Consider the following 23,849-nt stretch of genomic DNA (forward strand, 5'->3'; position numbering starts at 1 on the left):
CCATTGTTGGGTGTAGAGTTCCAATGTCGATTAGGTAAAGTTAAGTTTTTAGTGTTATTAAGTCTTCCCCAGTCTGGCTGATTTGTCCAACCATTCTGTCAGTTAGCAAGAAAGGGACATTGAAATCTCCATCAGTATTTGTGGATTTGTCTGTTTTTCTTTTCATTTCTGTCAGATGTTTCCTTACATATTTTGAAACTCTGTTGGTAGATATGTACACATTGAGATTATTATATCTTCTTGGTGAATTGATATATTTCTGGTCATAAAATGTTTCTATATTTATGCCAAAGTCTACTCCGCCCAATATTAATATAGCCATTAATGCAGCTAAGCTTTCTTTTGATGAATGTTTGCATGGTTTATCTTTTCCTTTACCTCTTCATTCACTCATCATTCATTTATGCATGCATGCGTCTCACGCATGCTAAGCACAAACTTCCCCTCCTATTTTTAGTCTGTGTTTTTATAAACTGCAGACAACATATAGTTGTGGCCTCTTTTTAAATAGAGATGGGCAATCTCTGACTTTTATTTGGATTTTAATTATTGTTTTTTTAAAGATAGGGTCTCATTGTATTTCCCACATGGGTCTTGAACACATGGGCTCAAGTGATCTTTCCGCCTCAGCCTGCGGAGTAGCTGGGCCTGCAAACACATACCACCAAAGTCCACTAATCATCTCTGACTTTTATATAGTTTTTAGAGTTTATGCTTTTATAATGTAATTACAGGTATAGTATAGTTAGGTTTTAGACTTCCATTTTTGTTTATATAATTTGTCTTTGGATTCTTTTTGTCCTCTTTTTGTCTTTATGTTGATTATTTTAGTATTTCATTTTTACCTCTTTTATTGTTTAGTTATTTACATCTTTTCACTTTCTTTTTCCTTTTTTTTTTTTTTTACTTTATTTTGTTTATTTATTTTTTTTTATGTGGTGCTGAGGATCAAACCCAGTGCTTCACACATGCTAGGCAAGTGCTCTGCAACTTAGCCACAACCCCACCCCTTCACTTTTTTTCTTTAATGAATACTTTAGTGTTTATATTATTATTGTCCCTTCACTTTTTTTCTTTAATGAATACTTTAGTGTTTATATTATTATTGTTGTTGTTGTTGTTATTATTATTATTATTATTAGGTACTAGGAATTGAATCCAGGGCCTTGCTCATGCTAGGCAAGTGTTCCACCCCTGAGCTATATATTCCCAGCCCCACATATATATATATATGTATTTTTTTTTCTACATATATATTTTTAATGTATCAAATCTACCTTCAAATGATAACATTCCACTTATAATATAAAAATCTTACTAAAATATACTTTCATTTCCACCTCCCATCCTTTGTGCTATTCTTATACATTTGATGTCTATGTATTGTAAATCCCATGATACATTTTAAACAATTCAAAATTTTAATGAGTCTTTTATAATTATCCATATAATTATAAATTCAAGTTCTGTTCATTCTTTTAAAGAATTGATTTCTACCTTGTTTCATTTTCCCTTAGTTTTAGGGAAAATTTTGCAGGATTGGGGATTGAACCCAGGGCCTCAAGAATGCTAGGCAAGTACTCTACCACTACTGAGCTTTATCCCCGGCCCAAGAACTTCTTTGAATAACTTCTTTAGTGCAGTCTCTGACAGCAAATTCTCTTAGCTTTTGTTTTCTGACCTTTTTTTCCCTCTCCCTGTTTTCTTTCTTTCTTTCTTTCTTTCTTTCTTTCTTTCTTTCTTTCTTTCTTTCTTTCTTTCTTTCTTTCTTTCTTTCTTTTTGCCTTTATTTTAGAAAAATACTTTGTTGAGTAGATTTTTTTTTATTATTGGTTGTTCAAAACATTACAAAGCTCTTGACATATCATATTTCATACATTTGATTCAAGTGGGTTATGAACTCCCATTTTTACCCCATATACAAATTGCAGAATCACATCGGTTACACATCCACGTTTTTATATAGTGCCATACTAGTGACTGTTGTATTCTGCTGCCTTTCCTATCCTCTACTATCCCCCCTCCCCTCCCCTGCCCTCCCATCTTCTCTCTCTACCCCATCTACTGTAATTCATTTCTCTCCCTTGTTTATTTTTCCCTTTCCCCTCACTTCCTCTTATATGTAATTTTGTATAACAATGAGGGTCTCCTTCCATTTCCATGCAATTTCCCCTTCTCTCTCCCTTTCCCTCCCACCTCTCATCCCTGTTTAATGTTAATCTTTTTCTCATGCTCTTCCTCCCTGCTGTGTTCTTAGTTGCTCTCCTTATATCAAAGAAGACATTTGGCATTTGTTTTTTAGGGATTAGCTAGCTTCACTTAGCATAATCTGCTCTAATGCCATCCATTTCCCTGCAAATGCCATGATTTTGTCATTTTTTAGTGCTGAGTAATTATGTATAAATGCCACATTTTTTTTATCCATTCATCTATTGAAGGGCATCTAGGTTGGTTCCACAGTCTAGCTATTGTGAATTGTGTTGCTATGAACATCGATGTAGCAGTATCCCTATAGTACGCTCTTTTAAGGTCTTCAGGGAATAGTCCAAGAAGGGGAATAGCTGGGTCAAATGGTGGTTCCATTCCTAGCTTTCCCAGGAATCTCCATACTGCTTTCCAAATTGGCCGTACCAATTTGCAGTCCCACCAGCAATGTACAAGTGTACCCTTTTCCCCACATCCTCGCCAGCACTTGTTGTTGTTTGACTTCATAATGGCTGCTAATCTTACTGGAGTGAGAAGGTATCTTAGGGTGGTTTTGCTTTGCATTTCTCTGGTGAGCATTTTTTCATGTACTTGTTGATTGATTGTATGTCCTCCTCTGAGAAGTGTCTGTTCAGGTCCTTGGCCCATTTGTTGATTGGGTTATTTGTTTTCTTATTGTTTAATTTTTTTGAGTTCTTTGTATACTCTGGATATTAGGGCTCTATCTGAAGTGTGAGGAGTAAAAATTTGTTCCCAGGATGCAGTAGATTTTTTTTTTCTTTTAGCACCTTGAAAATGATGTTTAATTTCTTCTTGCATTGTTTCTAATAGGATGTCAGTATTGATTTTTGTCTTTGCTCCCCAACATGTAATGTGTCTTTTTTTGTTGGCAGCTTTTAAGATTCTCTTTTTGTTATGGGTTTTCAGTAACTTAATTATGACTTTTAGACTTTTAGATTTTTTTTTTGTAGTTGTAGATGGACAGAATACCTTTATTTTTATTTGTTTATTTTCATGTGGTGTTGAGGATCAAACCCAGTGCCTCACGAATGCAAGGCAAGTGCTCTGCCACTGAGCCCCAACCCCATCCCATGATGTGACTTTTAGAGTTTGATGTTTGACTTGCTTGGAAGTCATTAAATTTCTCAAATTATGGGATTATAGCTTTCATTAAATCAGAATGCTTTCTGTCTTATTTCTTCAAATATTCTCCAACCCTCTTTCTATGATTCCATTTATATCTTTATAAAACTACTTGATACTTGATATTGTCCTCTAGTCACTGAACTTCTGTTAATTTTTTCCCAGTAATTTTTCTCTCTGCTTTAGCCTGGATCATTTCTTCTATCTTTTTTTTAAAATTAAATTTTTTAATATTTATTTTTTAGTTCTTGGCGGACACAACATCTTTGTTTGTATGTGGTGCTGAGGATCCAACCTGGGCCGCACGCATGCCAGGCGAGTGCGCTACCGCTTGAGCCACATCCCCAGCCCTCTTCTCTTCTATCTTCAAGTTTATTAATCTTCTGCAATGTCAAATCATATCTACAGATTATTTTATTTCAGATATTATATTTTTCAGCTCTAGAAGATTTTTTACTTTCTCTTCATCATATTGGTGTTTTCCTATAGTTCCTAGAACATATTAATACCTGGGTTTATTTTTCTTTTATTTTTATTTTTTAGATGTTGATGGACCTTTATTTTTTTTCATTTATTTATATGCGATGCTGAGAATTGAACTCAGTGTCTACACATGGTAGGCAAGCTGCTCTACCACTGAGCTAAAACCCTAGCCCTTTAATACCTGTTTCAAAATCCTTATCTGCTAACTTCATTATCTCTGTAATTTTGGAGTATCCATTGATTGTTTTTCTTCCTGGTTTGAGTTACAGATGCTACTACACATCTGGTAACTTTTGATTGGATGCTGGACATTGTGAATGTTATGTTGCTGAGTGTTTGGATTTTGTTTTCTTCTGTTAGTTTTGAGTTTAGTTTCAGTACACAGTTTAATTATTTGCAAAACGTATCAGTCCTTTTGAGACTTGTTCTTAAACTTCATAGGGAAGGTCTAGCATAGCCTATCCTTCAGGTTAGTCTATCCTTACTACTAAAGCATAACCCTTCTTGGGCCTCTATTGAATGCCCCAAGTGCTCTCTTCACTTTGGCTATTCAGAACTGCAATATCACGCAGCCTTGTGTGAGGTCTGAGAATTGTTCAGCCACAACTCCTGCCATTAGTTGTTTTTGCTTATTCTCATGAAGTCTTACCTTAGCCATTTACCAATGAGTGGTATTTAGCCCAAGACTTTAGGGGACTTCTATCCTCTGGCACTGTTACTTGCAAATATCTGGTACTTCAGCCTCTCCAAAACTGATCTCTGTCTCCTAAACTAGCTGACTTTCAGGCTTCACTTGGGATCCCCTACTTGTACTACTATTAAGAAAGCATCCCTAGACATGAAAACTGCCTTGTTTGTTCCTTTTTCTCAGGGATCACAGGTTTATATTACCTGTTATCTAATGTCAAAGCACTGTTTCATTTGTTTTGTCCAATTTTCTAGGTCTTAATGGCAGGAGGACATGTTTGATAAAATTTATCATGTCTGAAATTGGAAATCCTTCCTGTGTCCTTTTGATATATTCCCATTATTCATTGAGCATTTCTTTACTTTCTGTCAAAATAAAACCTTTTAAGTCCGTCTATGCTTTTTCTGTTCTAGCCCTAGAATCAGAAGTCATAGCTCCTCTTAGTGAAGAACAGTATTTAGAATTCAGATTTCAGTTCCTAACTGCTCCTGAGGAGTTCCTCCTAGGCACTGAGTAAACATAGCTAAGAATTATATGTATGTATATGTGTGTATGTATTCTCACATATATTATTCCATAACTCTGAATATATTTGTGCATTTGTATTTTATTATTTTTATTTTTATTTTAAACAGAGAGTGAGAGAGAGAGAGAATTTTTTTTTAATTTTTTTAATATTTTATTTTTTAGTTTTCGGCAGACACAACATCTTTGTTTGTATGTGGTGCTGAGGATCGAACCCAGGCCGCACGCATGCCAGGCAAGCGCGCTACCGCTTGAGCCACATCCCCAGCCCTGAGAGAGAATTTTTTAATATTTTTTTTTTTTTTTTTTTAGTTTTTGGCGGACACAACATCTTTGTGTTTTTTTTTTGTATGTGGTGTTGAGGAGTGAACCCAGACCGCACCGCATGCCAGGCGAGCGCGCTACCGCTTGAGCCACATCCTCAGCCCTATTATTTTTAAAAAATATTTTTTAGGTGTAGATGGACACAACAAATGCCTTTTTATTTTTTTATATGGTGCTGAGGATCGAACCCGGGTCCCACCCGTGCTAGGGGAGCGCTCCACCGCTAAGCCACAATCCCAGCCCAACATTTGTATTTTAAAACCATAAGTTCAGGGGCTAGAGTTGTGGCTCAGAGGTAGAGCACTTGCCTAGTAAGTGCGAGGCCCTGGGTTCAATCCTCAGCACCACATAAAAATAAATAAATAAAATAAAGGTATTTTGTCTAACTATAACTAAAAAATAAAAATATTTTTAAAAAATTAAAAAAAAATAAAACCATAAGTTCATGTGACAGCTTCAATTCCAGTACAACACTTCAAGTTTTTTTCAGCCCTTTCTCCTTTCCATATTTACATACTATCTTCCTTGTTGACTAAAAACTTGACTCCTATTACTATCAATATATTTACTTATTTGTTCATTCAATTTACTTACTTGCTAGATGAAACCAATCTCCCTAGCATACTCACTGTCTTCTCTACTTGTCACCTCCATGCATTACCTATCCCATCACTGTCCATGTGAGCTCTTCCATGTTCCCTCATGCTCTCAGTTACTGAGTTGACTCAATTGTGCTAGAAGGGAAAAGAAGAAAAAGACAGGAAAAGGTTGGGTGTGTCAGCTTTGGTTCACTATTCTATCAAGTATTTGTTCATTGGTTCATTTATCCATCAGAAATACTTACAGATTTCACAGTATGTAAATAGGAATCAGGCACTATGCCCAGAAAGAAGAACAAACTAAACATATATGACCCTGCTCTCAAGGAAGATACATTGTAGTGGGGAATATGGAGAAATAAATAGACAATTACATTATAAAACTTTAACTGCTAAGATACTGAAGTACAAGATGTGTTATGCCTTAGACTTGAATGATGGGAATATATCAAAAGGACACAGGAAGGATTTTCACTTTCAGACATGATAAATTTTATCAAACATGTCCAAATTAATTTCCATGGAAAACTAATTTTTACTTCATTCTTTAAATTTTTTTATGTTTTTGGTACTGGGGATTGAACCCACAACAATTTAATCACTGAGCCACATACCTAGCCCTTTTTCATATTTTATTTAGAGACAGGGTCTCACTGAATTGCTTAGGGCCTTGCTAAATTGCTGAGGCTGGCTTTGAACTCTTGGTCTTCCTGCCCCATCCTCCCAAGCTGCTGGGATTATAGGTGTGTGCCACTATGCCTGGCATTTAACAGCTTTATTGGGAAGTAATTCAGCATTTTGATTGTGTCTACTTTTTGGCTGTTATGAACAATGCTGCTGTGAAAGTTCAGGTTCAAACATGTTTATGTGGACATATTTTCACTGCTTTTGTGTATATACTTAGGAGTAGAATTGCTGGTTCATGTGGTAAATGTCTTTAACCTTCTTAGGTACTGCCAGAGTGTTTTCTGAAGTGACTTCACTATTTTATAAAATCACAAACAGTATATAATGATTCCAGTAACTCCATATCCAAGGCTTTTTTTTTTTAATAGCTCTCCAATTAGGGGTGAATTTGTATTTCATTTTAAAATTGAAACAGCTTTTCATGTGTTTATTGGTAATTATTATATCTTCTTTGAAGAAATATCTACTTAATTTGTCCATTTTAAAATTGGATTATTTATCTTTTTATTATGGAGTTGTAAGAGTTCCTTATATAGTCTAGATGCAAGTCCTTTGCCAGATATATGATTTGAAAAAAAAAATTATCTTGGGGCTACAGTTGGTAGATTATTTGCCTAGCATGTGTATATGTGGAGCCTCAGCACCACATATAAATAAGTAAATAAAATAAAGGTATTCCGTCTATCTACAACTATTTTTTTTTAATTCTGTCATTCTAAGGGTTTTCTTTTATTTTTTATAACTTTAATTAATTAATTAATTTATTTTTATGTGGTGCTGAGGATTGAACCCAGTGCCTCACACATGCCAGACGAGTATATTATTACTGAGCCATAACCCCAACCCAGTCTTTACTTTCTTAATTGTATTTTTAGAACTACAAGTTCAGGGCTGGAGCTGAGTGCTCGCCTAGCTCATGCAAGACCCTGAGTTCGATCCTCAGCACCACATAAAAATAAATAAATAAAATAAAGGTATTGTCCAACTACAACTAAAAAATAAAATATTAAAAAAAAAAGAACCACAAGTTCACACTTTGATATCCAATGTGTTTTTTTTTTTCTTTTGTTACTTGTTCATTTGGTGTTGTAACTGAAAAAAAAAACATTGCTTAATTTAAGGTCATGAAAATTTACATCTATGTTTTTTCTAAGAGTTTCATAGTTTAAACTCTTGTATTTAAGTCTTTGATTTAATTTTCATATATAGTGTGAAGTAGGGGTTCACCTTTATTCCTTTACCTTTGGGCAATTGTCCCAATTTTTTAAGAGAGAGAGAGAGAGAGAGAGAGAGAGAGAGAGAGTGAGTTTTTAATATTTATTTTTTAGTTCTTGGCGGACACAACATCTTTGTATGTGGTGCTGAGGATCGAACCCGGGCCGCAAGCATGCCAGGCGAGGGCACTACCGCTTGAGCCAAAGCTCCAGCCCCCAATACCATTTATTGAAAAGATTATTCTATCTCCATTGAATTGTCATGGTGTCTATGTTAAAAATTGTTGGCCCAGGTTGTGGCTCAGTGGTAGAGCACTTGCCTAGCATGCATGAGGCACTGGGTTCGATCCCTGGCACCACATAAAAATAAAAACAAATAAAATAAAGGTACTGTGTCCAACTACAACTAAAATAATTATTTTAAAAAAAGAAAATTGATTGATCATATATCTGAGGGTTAAATTGGGGGATTTAAATTCTCTTCATTTATCTACATGTCTACCCTTATGCCTGTACTACACTGTCTTAACTACTGCAGCAATGCAATAACTTTTAAAATCAGAAAGTGTGAATCTGCCTGATCTCTTTTAAAAATTGGATTATCCTTTGAATTTCATATGAATTTTAGAATCAGCTTGTCAGTTTCTGCAAAGAAGCCAGCTGAGTTTGTTGGGTTGTTTGTTTTGGGTTTTATTTATTTTTATTCTTTTGGTAGGGCTTGCATTGAATCTGAGATCAATTGGAACAGTATTGTCATCTTACCAATATTAAGTTTTAATTCATAAACGTGGGATCTTTCCTTTTATTTATGTCATCTTGTCATCTTCATTTTGTTTCAACAATGCTTTATAGGTTTCAGTCCTTGCAGTTTGTTGTTTTGATTTATTCCAAATTGTTTTATTCTTTTTTTTTTTTAATATTTATTTTTTAGTTTTCGGCGGACACAACATCTTTGTTTGTATGTGGTGCTGAGGATTGAACCCGGGCCGCACGCACGCCAGGCGAGCGCGCTACCGCTTGAGCCACATCCCCAGCCCTGTTTTATTCTTTTTGATGCTATTATAAAGTGAATTGTTTTCTTATTTTCATATTCAAATGTTCATTTTAAGTGTGTAGAATGCAGTTAATTTTTGGATATTGATCTTGTTGATGTCAACCTTGCTGCATTCATAGGTCATTAGTTTATTCTTGTTGCTTTGTTGTATAGAGATCAAACCAAGGGCCTTGCACATGCTAGGCAAGTGCTGTACCAGACTTATATGCGTGTGTGTGCACGCGCGCATGTGTACGGGTGTATTCCTCAGGATTTTTCTATATACAAGACTACATCTACTAATAGAGATTGTTTGACTTTATAAGTCTGTATTAAATCTAGATGCATTTTATTTCATTTTCTTTCCTTATTTCCCTGCTAGAAATTCTGTAACAGTGTTGAATAGAAGTGGCAAAAAGGGGCATCCATATCTTGTAAAGCATAAGGATTTTGATTCTCATTTCTGATAAATTTCAAACTTGGGTGATATTTCAAATAATTTTCACCTTTTACATTGATCTCATTTGGATCTATGTAATGTAGAAAGTGAATCTTTTGAGGATATTTTCTGTTACTGATTTTTCTGTATGATTGTGAAATAAATAGGTTTTAGTTCCAAAATTAGTGCTTTTCAATAGTGAGTTATCTTGGTTTTTTAATGCATTAATGTGAAATTGTATTGCTACTATCTACTAAAGTCTTACATCATAGATCCAAATCCTAAAGCTATATAAAGCACACTTCTAGTCTTACAAACTATTTTGAGGTCACTTGGAATAAAGAGCAGATATTGTTCTACTACACAAATAGAAATGGAAAAAACAACAGCAACATAGAATGAACTTCATGATCCCTTGTTCTAGTCATTGGGCACTTTGTGAGAGAGTAAAGGTTAGTTCTACTTATAAACATAACCCCAAAGCATCCTAATTTATATAAATCAATTATGGGTATTTTGTGCATTTGTCTATCTGTTAAGATGTATTTTTTTAAAGCTATATTAGCTTTGTGATGTGTTCCATAGTTATAGGTGATCATAGCCTTCAAATTTAATCTGATCCTTCAATTTCAAAGAATTATCTCTGGTTTTGGTATTTCAGAATTTCATTGAAGTTCTGATTTGTCTAAACTGGGTACTAAGGTCAGAACCTCATTGAATTTCTGCCAAAAAGTTTATTTTTAGCATCAGTGTTTACTTAAAAGAATTTTTTTTTAGTTGTAGATGAACACAATTCCTTTATTTATTTATTTTTATGTGGTGCTGAGGATTCAACCCAGTGCCTCAGACATGCTAGGCAAGTGCTCTATCACTGAGCTACAACCCCAACAACCCCCAATGTTCACTTTTATGATTTAAAAAATTTAGTTCATTGTATGCTTTATTTACCGATAATCTATTCTTCGATTACCTGGCTACTTGCTGTTTTCTCTACTTATTATTAGCTTTTCTGTTTTCTTGGAATAGATAGTTTCCCTGAAGTAGGACATTAGTAACGTTGTATTCCATAGACTTAAGTTTCTCAGAACTTCATCCTATATATGATTTATATATAATCTCCTGATCATAATTTTTTTAAATATTTATTTTTTAGTTCTAGGTGGACACAATCTCTTTATTTTATTTTTATGTGGTGCTGAGAATCGAACCCAGTGCCTCACACATGCTAGGCAAATGTTCTACCACTGAGCCGTAACCCCAGCCCTCCTGATCATAATTTTCAATCAGACATGTTTCCTATTATTTTCCTCTAAATTCATTATTTTGTCCATGCCAACTCATTAATTTAAAAATGTTCTAAATAAATCTACCTGGATTGTTAGAGATTTAAATGTGTTCGAGATTTAAAAAGAACCAGAATATCTGACTTCTTTTTAATATTGTTTTAGTTATCAATATTGTTTTATTTATTTATTTTTATGTAGTGCTGAGAATTGAACCCAGTGCTTCACACATGCTAGGCAAGCTCTCTACCACCGAGCTACAACCCCAGCCCAGAATATCTGACTTTTTAGAGATGTTCTCTATTACCATTTTCTGACACTACTAACATTTATATTTTTCTCTTTTAACCAGGAAAAGTGGGTTGAAGTTGCCTCAATGAAAGTGCCTAGAGCAGGCATGTGTGTTGTAGCAGTCAATGGTCTTCTGTATGTTTCTGGGGGCCGCTCTTCCAGCCATGATTTCTTAGCCCCAGGTACCTTGGACTCAGTTGAAGTTTACAACCCTCATTCAGATACCTGGACAGAAATTGGTAACATGATCACTAGTCGTTGTGAAGGGGGTGTTGCTGTACTATGAAACATAAGGCATAAGCACACAAGCAACATTTTGAAAATGTATGATCTGATCTTTTGCAAATCAAATATTTATTTGGTTATAGGACCCTTTCATTTTATTGAGTTTTATATGTATTGGGTAGATAAGTGACTAATAAGTAATTTTTCTAAAAATGTGAATGAGAAAGGATATGGAATATATCCTAAATTAATAAAGAACTCAAACTTGCCAAACTTACCAACAATAGAATTGGTGTTTATGCGCTCAAATTGTCCAATTAAAAATTGTTCTAATTGTAAGAATTGTTTGCTAGAAGCTTCTGAGGAATAACCTTGTTGGCTATTTTTCCAGCACAATTCAAATTGTAACATAACCTGTATATTATGTAGAATTGTTTGCTAGAAGCTTCTGAGAAATAACCTTGTTGGCTATTTTTCCAATGCAATTCAAATTGTAACATAACCTGTATATTATGTAGGAATAATATCCATGAGACAGTTTAAAGATTTGAATCAATGCAGAGCATGGTTTCCTATGGCCATAGTTTAACCTGCAGAGAAAAGCCAGTGAAACAAGTTCCTACTTTTATTTGATGGCAATTTTTACTAGCTCCAAACATTTTATTGGCAGCAGGTATAGTAGGAGGGTGTGTAGCTAATAAATAGGTAAGGTTTTGCTTGTTGATAGCCTAAGAAAAACTTTTACTTGTTCATTTTTTTGTCTTGAGTCTCCGAGAATGCAAGTAGGGAATTAAGAGGAGGTCCTTAGTGACAGTCTTTGATTGAAATAGATGTTGTAATGGGTGATGGAGCACGGCAAATCGTATTTCACATCTAGACATGTCTTCCTTAATTTCTAGATAGTCACCAAAATTATCTGCTTGGCTTTAGGAAGAGATATTTTTATTAGATTATCAAGCTTTGTGAACTTTATTTGTACTTGGACAAGCCTCAGTTTACTACAAAGCTATTGCCTGGAGAAGGCTGAATTATAGGTATACCTTGAGCATCCCTAATCTGAAATCTTTAGTCTGAAACTTCTGGAATGCTAATATAATGCTCAAAACGTTTTGGATTTTGGAGTATTTTTTACTTTGGATTTTCAGGATAGGGATGTTCACCCAGTAAAATCTATGTAAATATTCCAAAATCTGAAACACTTTTGGTCCCAGGCATTTCAGATAAGGAATGCTCAACCTGTACCTGTGAAACTTTTTATAGATAATGACTCATAAGTATAAGCTAAAATGCCCTTCTCATCCAAAATTTGTTCTCAAAATTTCTCCTTTTCCCTTGAGAAGCATTCTAAAGAAGTGTTTTATTTTCAATTCTGAAAATTTATCATGTGTGTGGATAATCACTTTTAAGTTATTTCTACTGGCCATATGTATTAAAGGTTCTGCATACATTAAAGTTAACTAATTCAAGGATTTGATTTCCTATTTCTTTACTAAGGTCTTTTAGTTTATTGTTAGAAGCATCAACAGCTTAATTAAATAAAAAACTTTGGTCAGCATTAAAGACTTGGGTAGCATTCATTTCCAAATATGTTGGTTTGGCCCACAAGGATATTTTCTTTCATAACTTAACTAAAATTCTTGTATTAGGAAAAGCTTATGTACAGAGAAGCCTGTGTCCTGTTCTGTGAGGTATCCTAAGAGTCTAAACGGTCTCACAGATGCCCGTTTAGAATCTGTAAGATAGCAAAGAATAAGTATCAAGATGATCTGTAGACTACAAAAGCTCTAATTCATGTGCCTTTAATATTTCTGGTTATAGAGAATCTGCCTTCTGGTTCAAAGCAGATTTACAAAATACTCCTACAATTTCATTCTCAGTATTGCCTAGTACCAACCTAAAATGGCACTATGAAGAGAGATGTTTTACACTGTCATGGCAGAAATGTAATGTCAAAACAATCAGTTTTGGGGTTTAACAGGTCCAGAAGATCACTGAAAATAGTTAAGTGTAAAACATGCTTATTGTTTCCTAGATGATGACAAGATTTTTTTAAAAAAGAGAATGTACTAATAAAGTATGTAGGTTTTTAAATTTTCTTTGTATTAACTTATTAGTTTAGCAGTCACATTTTTGGATTTCTAAACTGGAGTAGAACTACATATTTAGTTTTAATTCCATTTTATGAGCAACAATTAAAGTAGTCTTTCTTCAGGGCTAGGGTTGTATTTTAGCTCTGTGGTAGAGTGCTTGCCTAACGTGTGAGGCACTGGGTTCGATCCTCAGCACCATATAAAAGTAAATAAATAAAATAAAGGCATTGTGTCCATCTACAACTAAAAATATATTAAAAAAAAATAAAGTAGTCTTCAAAATGTTTGAATTCAGTATGCTTCTAAATATCCTGTTTAGTACAGGCACAGTAGCACATGCCACTCTCAGAGGCTCATGCAAAGGATAATTTTAGGCCAACAATTTAAAGTCATCTGGGCAACTTTTGTGACATTGTTTCATACATATATTTATATGTGTATCATATATATTTATATTTAGTTGTAGATGGACACAGTACCTCTATTTTATTTGTTTTTATATGGTGCTGGGGATCAAATCGAGTGCCCCACGCATTCTAGGAAAGCACTCTACCACTGAGCCACAACTCCGGCCCCCGTGACACTGTATCTTGAGGGTAAAAATAAAAAAGCAAACAAATAAATAAAAAGCACAATAAATTTACTAAAGAGAGAGAGAAAAAAAGTCAGACATAATGGCACATAACCTGTAATCCCAGCTATTCAGGAGGCTGAAGCAAAAAGCAATGAGTTCAAGGCCAGCCTGGACAATTTAGCAAGACCCTGTCTCAAAATAAAATATAAAGGAATAGGAACATAGCTCACTGGTTGAGCACTTGCCTAGCATGTTCTAGGCCCTAGGTTCCATACTGAGTACTGCAAAAGAAAAAACAAAACAACAACAAAAATCCCCAACTGTCCAATGTACTTAATTGAATGTTCTTAAAAATCAGTTTTAAGAATACACTAATTCACCTACAAAATAGCAATTTTTAAGTGAAATTAGGCAAGTATCTTAAAAATATGACTTGTTCCTATGTTGAAAGTAACAGAGTTAACTGAGACTAAGGAAAAGTTTAGTATAGTGTATATGCAATTTAGAAGCAAAGAAGTTCCTTAATCTGAATAGAATTTGAGTTACAGATTAACCTTATTCCCTATGTAAAAGCCCTATCTCTGAGTAAAGTCACATGCTAAAGAGATTAGGAAGACTTTAACACACAATTCAACCCATAAGAAAGTAAACAAAATTATTGCTCTTCACAGTAGGAATTACTGCAACATTAATCTTATAATTTGTAAAATTTGTTAACTGACAATTTCTTATATTATACAAAGACAGCACACTCCAAGTGATATGATTTATTGATTTGTACTTAATACCACCTAAATTTTTTGTGAAACTAGAAATTCTAGAGACTAGGTTTTCAAGTTAAAATCCAAGTGATTGCTTTTGCTTTTTTTTTTTTTTTAAGCTTCTCTATGAATTAATAGACGTAGAACTAGATAGGCTGGTTCATTAGAATATTAAGATGGTTCTATTTGAGTTTTATCATTTATATGTAATAGTGATTTTATTTTTTGTTTGGTGTTGGAGGTAAAGCTGTATCTATTTATATCATGCCAAATAGCCTCATAAATACTATATGTCTCCATTTCTTCTCTCATATAGCTTTCTCTCATGATATTGTTCCCTGTTGATTCTAGAGCCACAAATCCTTTAAGCCCATAAAACTAAGTTATACCAGGTAAAATAAAATACCCACGAGGAACTGCAGTGAAACTCCATATAACCAACTATTTTCAGGCATTCACAGATGCATATTTTCTTTGTAAAGTGGGAGAATGTGTGTGTTATGTTTCTTTTTTCCGAATTTCTTCTTTTTTTCTAAATTTCTTTAGTTAGAGGTGGACACACCATCTTTATTTTACTTTATGTGGTGCTGAGGATCGAACCCACTGCCTCACACATGCTAGGCGTATGCTCTACCACTGAGCCCCAGCACCAGCCCCCAATTTCTTTTTAAACTGGGAAATTTGGCTGCCCAGAAATGTATGAAAATGTAAACATATAGTTCAAAGTCAATAAAATGACACCCACACATCTACTGTCCTGCCCAGAAGCAGTTCATCATTAATGACAGGCAATTCATGTCCTGTATCTTACAGGGGTCTTCCCCAACCTTCAATAGGAAACCATTATAGCACATTTTAGATCACTCCTTTCCTTTTTCAACTTTATGTTTACGCCTATGTATAAAATCCCCAGTGCCCGATTTCCTGGTTTTGATTATTCTATATCATGGGGAGCCATTGAATTTCTTTTAAATATTTTTATTAGTGCATTACAGTTGCATATGTGTTTGTTTTAATGATTATAAGGCTCTAACAGGATTAAAAAAAAAAACTTTATTTTATTTACTTATTTTTCTATGTGGTACTGAGGATCAAACCCAGGGTCTTGCTTTTTTATTTTATATTTTTAAAGATCAAACATTGAAATGTTTAAGTGGATGACATATCATTCATAGAAAGACTGAATGTCAATCAACCTAATATGGCATGACAAAGACCTGTTAGGAATTTTCCTGTTCTTTCTCAAGCAATTACTATGAAATAATTTTCAGAAATGAAAAACTACATATAAAGAACTACCACTGCTAGTGAAGGGGAAAAAGCCAAACAGAGATAAAAGGTCATGCCAAAATGCAACTTTACAAAATAGTTTTATATTTATTCTACTTGATCAAATAGTTTTATATTTATTCTACTTGGGTCCTTTCTCTGGATAAATATCTTCAAGTAGTAATGTGACTACAAATGAAAAAAAAGCCACTAAAGTGACAACTATTCTTAGAGCCTTGAACCAGTTGGGATAATGTGGCAAGAGAAAAAGTTCAACATGTAATGCTATCCCCAAACCTATTATTACTAAGACTATGGCTTCACTGAGTCCTTCAGAAAAAAGGATGGCAAACCATGAAAACACAATAGGAGTTGCACTATTAGCTAAATTAAGGTAGTCTGGTTTAGCTGGACTACCTTCTGGCAGAGCAAAACCCCATCTTACTCCTCCCAAAAAAGATAGGAAACTGGCTCCATAAGCCATCTGAGTAAAAGCTAATTCAGGGATATAAGTCTTGGTCATGACCATGATCAATGGTGGAGCAATGAAAGGGATTAGTCCTGCCAAAGTTATATATAATGCTGGCTTTGGGCTGTCAGGCAGGTAAGTGATGGTGCTCGGTGGCCTGGCTGGAAGTACTACTTGCTTCTGCTTCTTCTTAAAGCTGCATGGGGATGTATGATACCATCGTGTCTTGCTCATACATACTGGAAATGATGGGAAAACACAAGATGTAGGAAACAAAAGGAATAAGTTCTGATGAAGAGATGATTTCAGAGAAAGTATATCTATTCTCCTTCTGGTTCCCACGCTCATTGTGAATGGGTACTTAAGCATCTATAAAGAAAACAACCAGAAAACAAAATTAAAACAAACAAAATGAAACCCACTAGATTTTTAGTTAATTCCAATCTGAAACAACAAAAAAGTAAACACAACACCACCATCACCCTTTCTATTAGCACATCAAACTTTACAGATGGGTTGAACTGACAAGAGATTTCCCTCATGACATTGCCAGAGTAATGTTATTGTTGTTATTATTTTTTGCAATCCTCCTGCCTCAGCCTCCTGTTTGTATTAAACAAGTATATTAAACAAGTATACACTATATCCCATAAACATGTGTAATTCCTGTCAATTAAAAATAAAAAATATATGAATTATTAAACTTACTGAAACACAGAAATTGCTATACAACATGCAAAAGAAACTAGCAAATAGAACTAGTGATCTATTTTGACCTACCACTAATTTTATGCCATGAAGAAATATCTTTATGAAGAGCAGGTAAACACAAGGTCTTTAGCACTAGCCCTTCTAAACTGTCTCTTCTATCTGTCTATTAATTGTTTATCTCTTCTATTTATAAAGTACAAAAGAAGAAGTGATTACTGTAGGAAGGCTATTTTATGAAAGAAAATCTACATTCAAATTTAGCTTTATGAACACTGCATACTTTCCATAGCTCTATGCCTTTGTACATGTCTCTGCCTAGAGTTCTAGCTCCTACTATTTACATTTTTTCTTAAAATTTGTCTTTAAGCTTTCCTGAATTTCTCTCCAATCTGACTTTAGGCTCCTCTGTGAATATCCTATGCAAACTTCCATAATTCTTCTCAGAGTGAATTAAAACTATGTGTTAACTGTCATTGTTTTAGTAGACTCAAGAGCTAGGACCATATATTTTCACTGCCTTTAAAGGTACATAGCCAGAGTAATTACCTTTTCTTCTTATACAATGCTTTAGTAAGCAGATGCTAGACTTCAACTAAGCAGAACAATAATCTAAAAAAGTGTTGGATGAAACTAAAAGTTTTAACAGTTATATAAGAATCTTGATGATTCTTCAAACATGCTAGGAATGATCCCAAAACTTTTCCCCCTTTTGTCTCCATTTGGAATGCTCTTCTTCCAGCTATCTGTATGGTCCAGTCCCTCATTTCTGACCCTGCTATATGAAACACTATTCTTGATATTCCTTATTCCCTTTTCTTACTATATAGTTCTCCACAATACTTACTACTTGAATTACTCTTCTACTTTGTATTTTATCCAATTCTCCTTCCCCCACTTGAATACATAAAAATAAAAATTTGTGTCATTTTTACTGTACTGCCACAGCCACAGCAGTCCTTGGCAAACAGTGCTTAATATTTGCTGAATAAACCAACCTTTGAAGATGCTTGAGAAAACCTCTGGATGAAGTGAAGCATACTGGCCCCTATTAAGTCTTGTTCAGGAAGATGTCGAGCAGTTCTGATTACTGTATTTTTACATCTAAGTGGAGGGTTTACATCAGAAGCATGCTGCTGTATATAAAACAAGATATCATTTAATTTTCCTCATTTTATACATTTTTCCCAGTACTTGGGGTAGAATCCAGGGACTTGTGGATGCTAATATCCCCCAACCCTTTTTAATTTTTATTTTATGTGTATGTGGTGCTGGGGATTGACCCAGGGCCTTGCACAGTAGGTAAGCACTCTATCACTGAGCTATACTCCTAGTCCTTTAATTTTTTTTTTAAACATTTATTTTTTAGGTGTAGATGAACACAACACAATGTTTTTATTTTTATGTGGTGCTGAGGATTGAACCCGGATCCCGCCCATGCTAGGCGAGTGCTCTACTGCTGAGCCACAATCCCAGCCCCCAGTCCTTTAATTTTTAAAAAATTTTTTTTTTAGTTGTAGATGGACAGAATGCCTTTATTTTATTTTTATGTGGTGTTAAGGACCGAACCTAGTGTCTCACACATGCGAAGCAAGTGCTCAGCCCCTGAGCTATAGCCCCAGCCCTCCCAGTCCTTTAATTTTCTTTTTTTGCATTACAATTCTTAATACACATATACACCACAATTTTCCAGTCCTTTAATTTTTGAGATAGGATCTTGCTAAGTTGCTGAGGCTGGCCTTGAACTTGTACCCTCCAGCCTCAGCCTCCACAGTACAGGAATTACATGTATGTACCATCCTACTCCATTTAACACATTAATTTTTAAAAGTAGTAACTCATGAGAATTTTTTCCATACAACAGAATTTCCTTTGAAAAGAATCACAAACATTTTCAAAGAATCAGTAACACATGAAGGAAATATATATTTTTCTCACCTGTACTGTCCTTTTAGCTTTGGCTGTTTGGTTTAACAGAAATAGTAATGCACAGAGACATAGAAGATCTGAATTTTACAAATGCCTCTACCACTTCCCTAGCTGTGTGATATTGGGCACAGTTTTTCCTTGAGTCCCAGCTTTAAAACTGAAGGCCATAGCCTCTCTGTTTCTTTTAATTATCTATCCACCTTAATTATCTACTTTGGAGCTTAAGAGTTTACAGCTCAAAATAATCACAGCAGCAACAAATACAATTTAGTTATGAGCCAGGCACCAAAACTACATGTTTTATATGCATTAACTTTACTGCTCACAATAACCTTAGTAACTGGATACTGAGACAGACTGACCTATTAGAGTGAACACTTTGGTGTCAAACAATCTGGGTTGGAACCCTGGCTCCACCCCTTACTAGCTGTGGATAAGTTACTTAACATTGTTATGGTGCAGTTCACTCACCTTTTAAATAAAGGGCCTGGGAGTATAGATCCAAAGCAGAGTGACTGTCTAGGGCACAGGGATCCCTGGGTTCAATCCTTGGCACTACAAAAACAAGTTAAGAGTAGTAACAGCTACTTCACAGGTGGTTGTAAAAGTTTAGTTAAATGTAATAGCTGAGAACTGTCCCTAACACAAAGCAAGCACTCAATATTAACAGTTATTCTTAAACTAGGTGTGGTGGCCTACACCTGTTATCCCAGTGGCTCAGGAGGCTGAGGCAGGAGGATCTCAAGTCCAAACCCAGCCTCAGCAATTTAGCAATGCCCTAAGCAACTCAGCAAGACCTTGTCTCTTAAAAACATAAAAAAGGCCTGGGAATGTGGCTCAGTGGTTAAACACCTCTAGGTTCAATCCCCAATACAAAAACAAAATAAAACAGTTATTCTTGTCTTACTCTGGAGGGACTGGTAAAGAACCTGATTAACTTAAGCAACCAAGTTAATGGAAATGAGTGAAATTGTGAATCTAAATCTGTCAGTCCCGTTCTCTCTCTCTTTTTTAATGATACAATGTGGTTTTTGTCGTAACACATTTATTTTATTTTTTATGTGGTGCTAAGTATCAAAACCAATCCCTCACGCATGCTAGGTAAATGCTCTACCTCCGAACTTCGATACCAGCCCCTGATATTCCCATTCTTGAGAAACTCGATGTTTCAAAAAACAAAACTTAGCCAGGTTTGGAGTCACAGGCCTGTACTCCCGGTAACTGGGGAGGCTGAGGCTGGAGGATAGCAAGTGCCAGTTATCTGTGGGCTTCCAAGTACTTTGGATAACACCTAAATCCTGACATCCCACACCTCCACTTTTGATCAAAATCCATTTCTTAGGGCTTTCCAAATCATACCATTTAAAATCGCAACCCTCCCCCTACCTTCATCAGGGACTCCCTAACCACTGTGACACATGAGTATTAAAGCAAAGACTGACAGCCTAAAGACGACGAACCGGTGACACCACGGAGATAAAAGACAAAGACCCCAGGGCTAATCTACCCATTTCAGGTGAGACTCTTTTTTTGGGGGGGGGTGTCCCAGGATTGAACGTCTGTAGCCCTTTTTATTATTTGAGACAGGGGCTTGCTAAGTTGCTTAGGGCCTCACTAAATTGCTGAGGTTGGCCTCAATCTTGTAATCCTCTTGCCTCAGCCTCCCGAGTCGCTAGCGTGCGCTACCACGTCGGGTTCCAATTCGTATAAAAACTTTCAAATGTTCCCATTTCCTCAATGGAACGAGTGCAAATTGCAAGGCTCAAGCCGACATTTTAGGAAAGGGGAAGGGTTTTGACGCAAGGATCTTCGGAAAATCTTGGCAAAAAGTACTCGCTTCTTCTATTACTACCAATCTCTTGATGACCGCGTTCCGAACGTGCACCCTTGTGGCCCAGATACTTAACTTACTTGCCAGCGTCGCGCCAGTAAAAAGGCAATCTAAACTTCAAGGACAGGGATTCGCGAAAAGGCACAGTTCCGGAAAATGGAGTTATATACTCCTCACATCCTGGAACCCGAAAAAATGAGTCCGGGTGGGAACCTGACTTGGCGCAAACGTTCCCACGCCTGGTTTTCCGTCTTGACGTCATTCTTCTAAAAAAAAAAAAAAAAATCTCAATTCTAGTTGAAGTCGACTGTTGAACAGGGTACCTGAACGGTCTCTCTTCCAGGATTCCAAGCTAACAGAATCTGCCTGCAGCTTCGGGAAGGTAGAGTGCAACAACTGAAACAATCTCAGTGATGGTAAAGGAGGAAAGTAGGCGACTTGGAGACTAGGTCAAGTGTGACTTGGCCAAATTGCCCTCTCCAGAACTCATTTTACTTTGCAAAACAACGGAGTTGGGTTGACCGGACACATCTTACTCCGTGTTATTGTTCTTTACTACTGTTGGGAAGGGAATGTTTTTACTTCATTCTCTTTCCTAGGACCTACAAACTTTTTTTAATGAATAAAGAGCACAAAGAAGCAGGATCTTCACTTCTATGAAGCAAGGTTAGCGTTAAGAACCTTGGGTTTGGGGGATGATTCCTTCTGCCACCCACGGCTTGAATTTATTTCTTGTTTCTGTGACCTTGGGCAAGTCCCTTCTCTTCTTTGGGTCTCTTATCAGTCTGTCAAAGGAAATTATACCAGGTAATCTGAGCGTCTTTCCGTCTTTAAGGATAAAGCCGAAGACAATTTGAAGAGCTCATTTGTCTAGGTGCCCACGCCGGGCACTTCCCCCCATTCCTCCGGATTCAGCTTGTCTACTTTTCTGGTTACCATCATTCCGATACGGCTGCAGAATAGGACCTCAGTAAACTCTACATAATAACAACTCTTTAAAGTCTTTGGGCTTTCACTTTATTTCCTTCTCTGGCATAGTAGCGCCGCCCCTTCCGGTCCTGCGATACCCAATGAGACGTCGGGTAAGAGAAACAGCTTCTCGCCTTACGAAAGGCGCAGGCCCGGTGAGAAACCCGCCCTACGTTGGGGCGGGGGCGCGACGCCTGCGGTGCCCAGGAACTACGGCTCCCGGCGGGTAACGCGCCGCGCCGACCCTCGCAGGCCAGTGGAGCAGAGCCCTGAGGCCCGCTGGGGGCTGGAGTCTCAAGGACGCGCACGTGTGAAGGAGCGGAAGGTGGGCAGGGGTCGGGAAACACTGATCCTTCCGATACCGATTTGCTAGTTTTGGTTGAAGTAGTTCGGCGATGCCAGGTAGCCCAGAGGCGGGGTGTGGGAGGCTGAAGAAAGAATGGGCGGGGAAGACCGGGTACCCAAATACATTTCCACCCACTCATTCACACGCGCCCAGGCCCGAGAGTTTGGCCTGGAGGATATGAAGGAAAACTACTAAACTCAGCTGGTCTCTGCCGTTCAGCACAAGGAAAGGCAAGGGATTCTACTCTGCATTAGGGCAAGAGCGACCGTGCACCACCTTGAGCCACGCCAAAGGGAGCTGGGGGCGGGGCAGGGAATAACCGCCATTCCCTCGGCCGAACGTTGACAGTCTGAAACGCGGCTGTCCCCAGCAGTGTCACCGGAGCAGAGCCTGTGCGCATGCGCTCTTGCGGGTGGGCGTGTATGAGGCGGGGTCGGGGGTGGGAGAAGGCCGGCTGGTTCGTCGCTCCTCCTCCACCCACTCTGCCCCTCCTGGGCCTTGTGGGCCGGGCAGCCATTTTGGAAGAGCTTTGTTATGGTTGTGGGCTAGTCACCTTTGCCGGGCCAAGAAACTGGGGACGCGTCCTTAGACGCCGCGTGTTGTCCTTGGCTGTAGCCCCGCCGCTGCTTGGTGAGTGGGAGTTCCGGACTACGGAGCGGTAGGGGACCCTGGCGCCTTGGCTCAGCGCGGGGCTCCGCCCGGTGCCTCACCAACCGTAAAACTAGTTGGAGGAAGGTTTTACACAGGTGGTTGAGCACAGGTCCGCCGTGGGATGGGTGAGCGGAACCCACGGGTCGTGTAGTTCGGACGGGGCACCCCCTCCCCCGCGCGCGTGGAGCTTTGCACACGAGCGTCGCCGCCAGAGCGCGCCTACTTCACTTTAGTCTTGGGTCGGAACGCTCACCTGCGGCTCTCTGGCTTCTTCCTCTCGAGGCGTTACGGCTGCAAGGTGGTGAAGTGGCTCGGTTTACATGTTTCTTTTTCTTCCCTTAGAATGAGAACCAAAGGCTTTTATTAGGAAAACCTAGGAGGAAAAAGTCGTGTAAATCAGATGTGGGATAGCTGAGGGGAAAAAGAGGAACTTTCACGTCCGCTGTCCCGGTTTTCCGTTGGGAGCAGGGTGTTTTCATTTAGATTGTCTTTACCAATGTCAACCAGGCCTCCTCTCCAGGGGAGAGAAAGCTGGTGATCTTGAAATCTTCCAGCCAGTATTTCCCCCCGTTTTAACTCTATTCCCCAATTCGTGGTATCCAAAAGAAAGGCTGAATCTAAAATGGCTGTAGCTAGGGGAAGTACCTTGTTCTTGGATAACTTAAATTCGTTAACATGTCGTAACATTTTTAATAGTTTTTCGCTATAAAACATTAACTGGATCTTTTGTTCATTTAGTTGTTTTTATTTTTTGTTATTGGTGTATTGAAGACTTTTGTTAGGTGGAAACAAAGGTAGGGTTCTGAAAGTTTGCTTACTCCAAAAGTTTACTTAAGAATGGGTGCGGTTTTTGTTTTTTGATTTTGGTAGTTGCTTATAGCTCAAATTGTGCTGTGGTGTCAGTTTTATCTGCCATCGTTGTGCTCTGAGGTTGGCTTGTTATTTATTGAAATTGTTGCTTTTAACTTTGATATTAATATATTGCTTACCAGGAAGACACAGAGTTAATGGTGGTTTGTGTTTTAGTTTAATAACAGAACGTACTTTTCTTTACTCTATAAGTTAACATCCAAAAATGTAATGAGTGATATTTTGGATTATCTTTTCTAAGAT

General features: G+C 37.1%; 2 protein-coding genes across 5 annotated transcripts in view; one reads left to right on the top strand and one right to left on the bottom strand.

The window, feature by feature from the left end:
- Nucleotides 1-12,694, top strand: part of LOC107141814 (intracisternal A particle-promoted polypeptide) — a 51,557-nt gene extending 38,863 nt beyond the window's left edge. For all 3 annotated transcript variants that reach the window (XM_015485069.2, XM_015485068.2, XM_048815462.1), the window contains exon 9: nucleotides 10,976-12,694. In XM_015485069.2, coding sequence (XP_015340555.1) covers nucleotides 10,976-11,200 — 225 coding nt within the window. In that variant the 3' untranslated portion in view covers nucleotides 11,201-12,694. The remainder of the gene's footprint in view (nucleotides 1-10,975) is intronic.
- Nucleotides 12,695-15,597: 2,903 nt separating this feature from the next.
- On the bottom strand, nucleotides 15,598-21,415 carry Tmem69 (transmembrane protein 69). Of its 2 annotated transcripts, none has more exons than XM_015485071.2 (4): nucleotides 20,851-21,415; nucleotides 19,411-19,494; nucleotides 18,009-18,146; nucleotides 15,598-16,671 (listed from the first exon to the last, which is right to left on the bottom strand). In XM_015485071.2, exons 3-4 carry the CDS (start codon nucleotides 18,048-18,050, stop codon nucleotides 15,976-15,978), a joined length of 738 nt encoding a protein of 245 aa, XP_015340557.1. In that variant the 5' UTR covers nucleotides 18,051-18,146; nucleotides 19,411-19,494; nucleotides 20,851-21,415; the 3' UTR covers nucleotides 15,598-15,975. The 2 variants fall into 2 exon arrangements, with proteins under 2 accessions (XP_015340557.1, XP_015340558.1); XM_015485072.2 differs by having other exon boundaries at nucleotides 18,009-18,143; nucleotides 20,851-21,008.
- Between the last annotated feature and the right edge of the window lie 2,434 nt (nucleotides 21,416-23,849).

The sequence above is a fragment of the Marmota marmota genome, unplaced genomic scaffold, assembly GCF_001458135.2.
Source record: "Marmota marmota marmota unplaced genomic scaffold, marMar, whole genome shotgun sequence".
Taxonomy (NCBI): Eukaryota; Metazoa; Chordata; class Mammalia; order Rodentia; family Sciuridae; genus Marmota; species Marmota marmota.

What these genes read in the sequence shown, in the direction of transcription:
- Tmem69 (XM_015485071.2), bottom strand. Translation starts at nt 18,050, where the DNA reads ATGCTTCACTTCATCCAGAGGTTTTCTCAAGCATCTTCAAAG. An exon ending in TTTCTCAAGCATCTTCAAAG is followed by an intron (nt 16,672 to 18,008) that starts GTTGGTTTATTC and finishes TTTTCTTTATAG; the next exon opens with ATGCTTAAGTACCCATTCAC.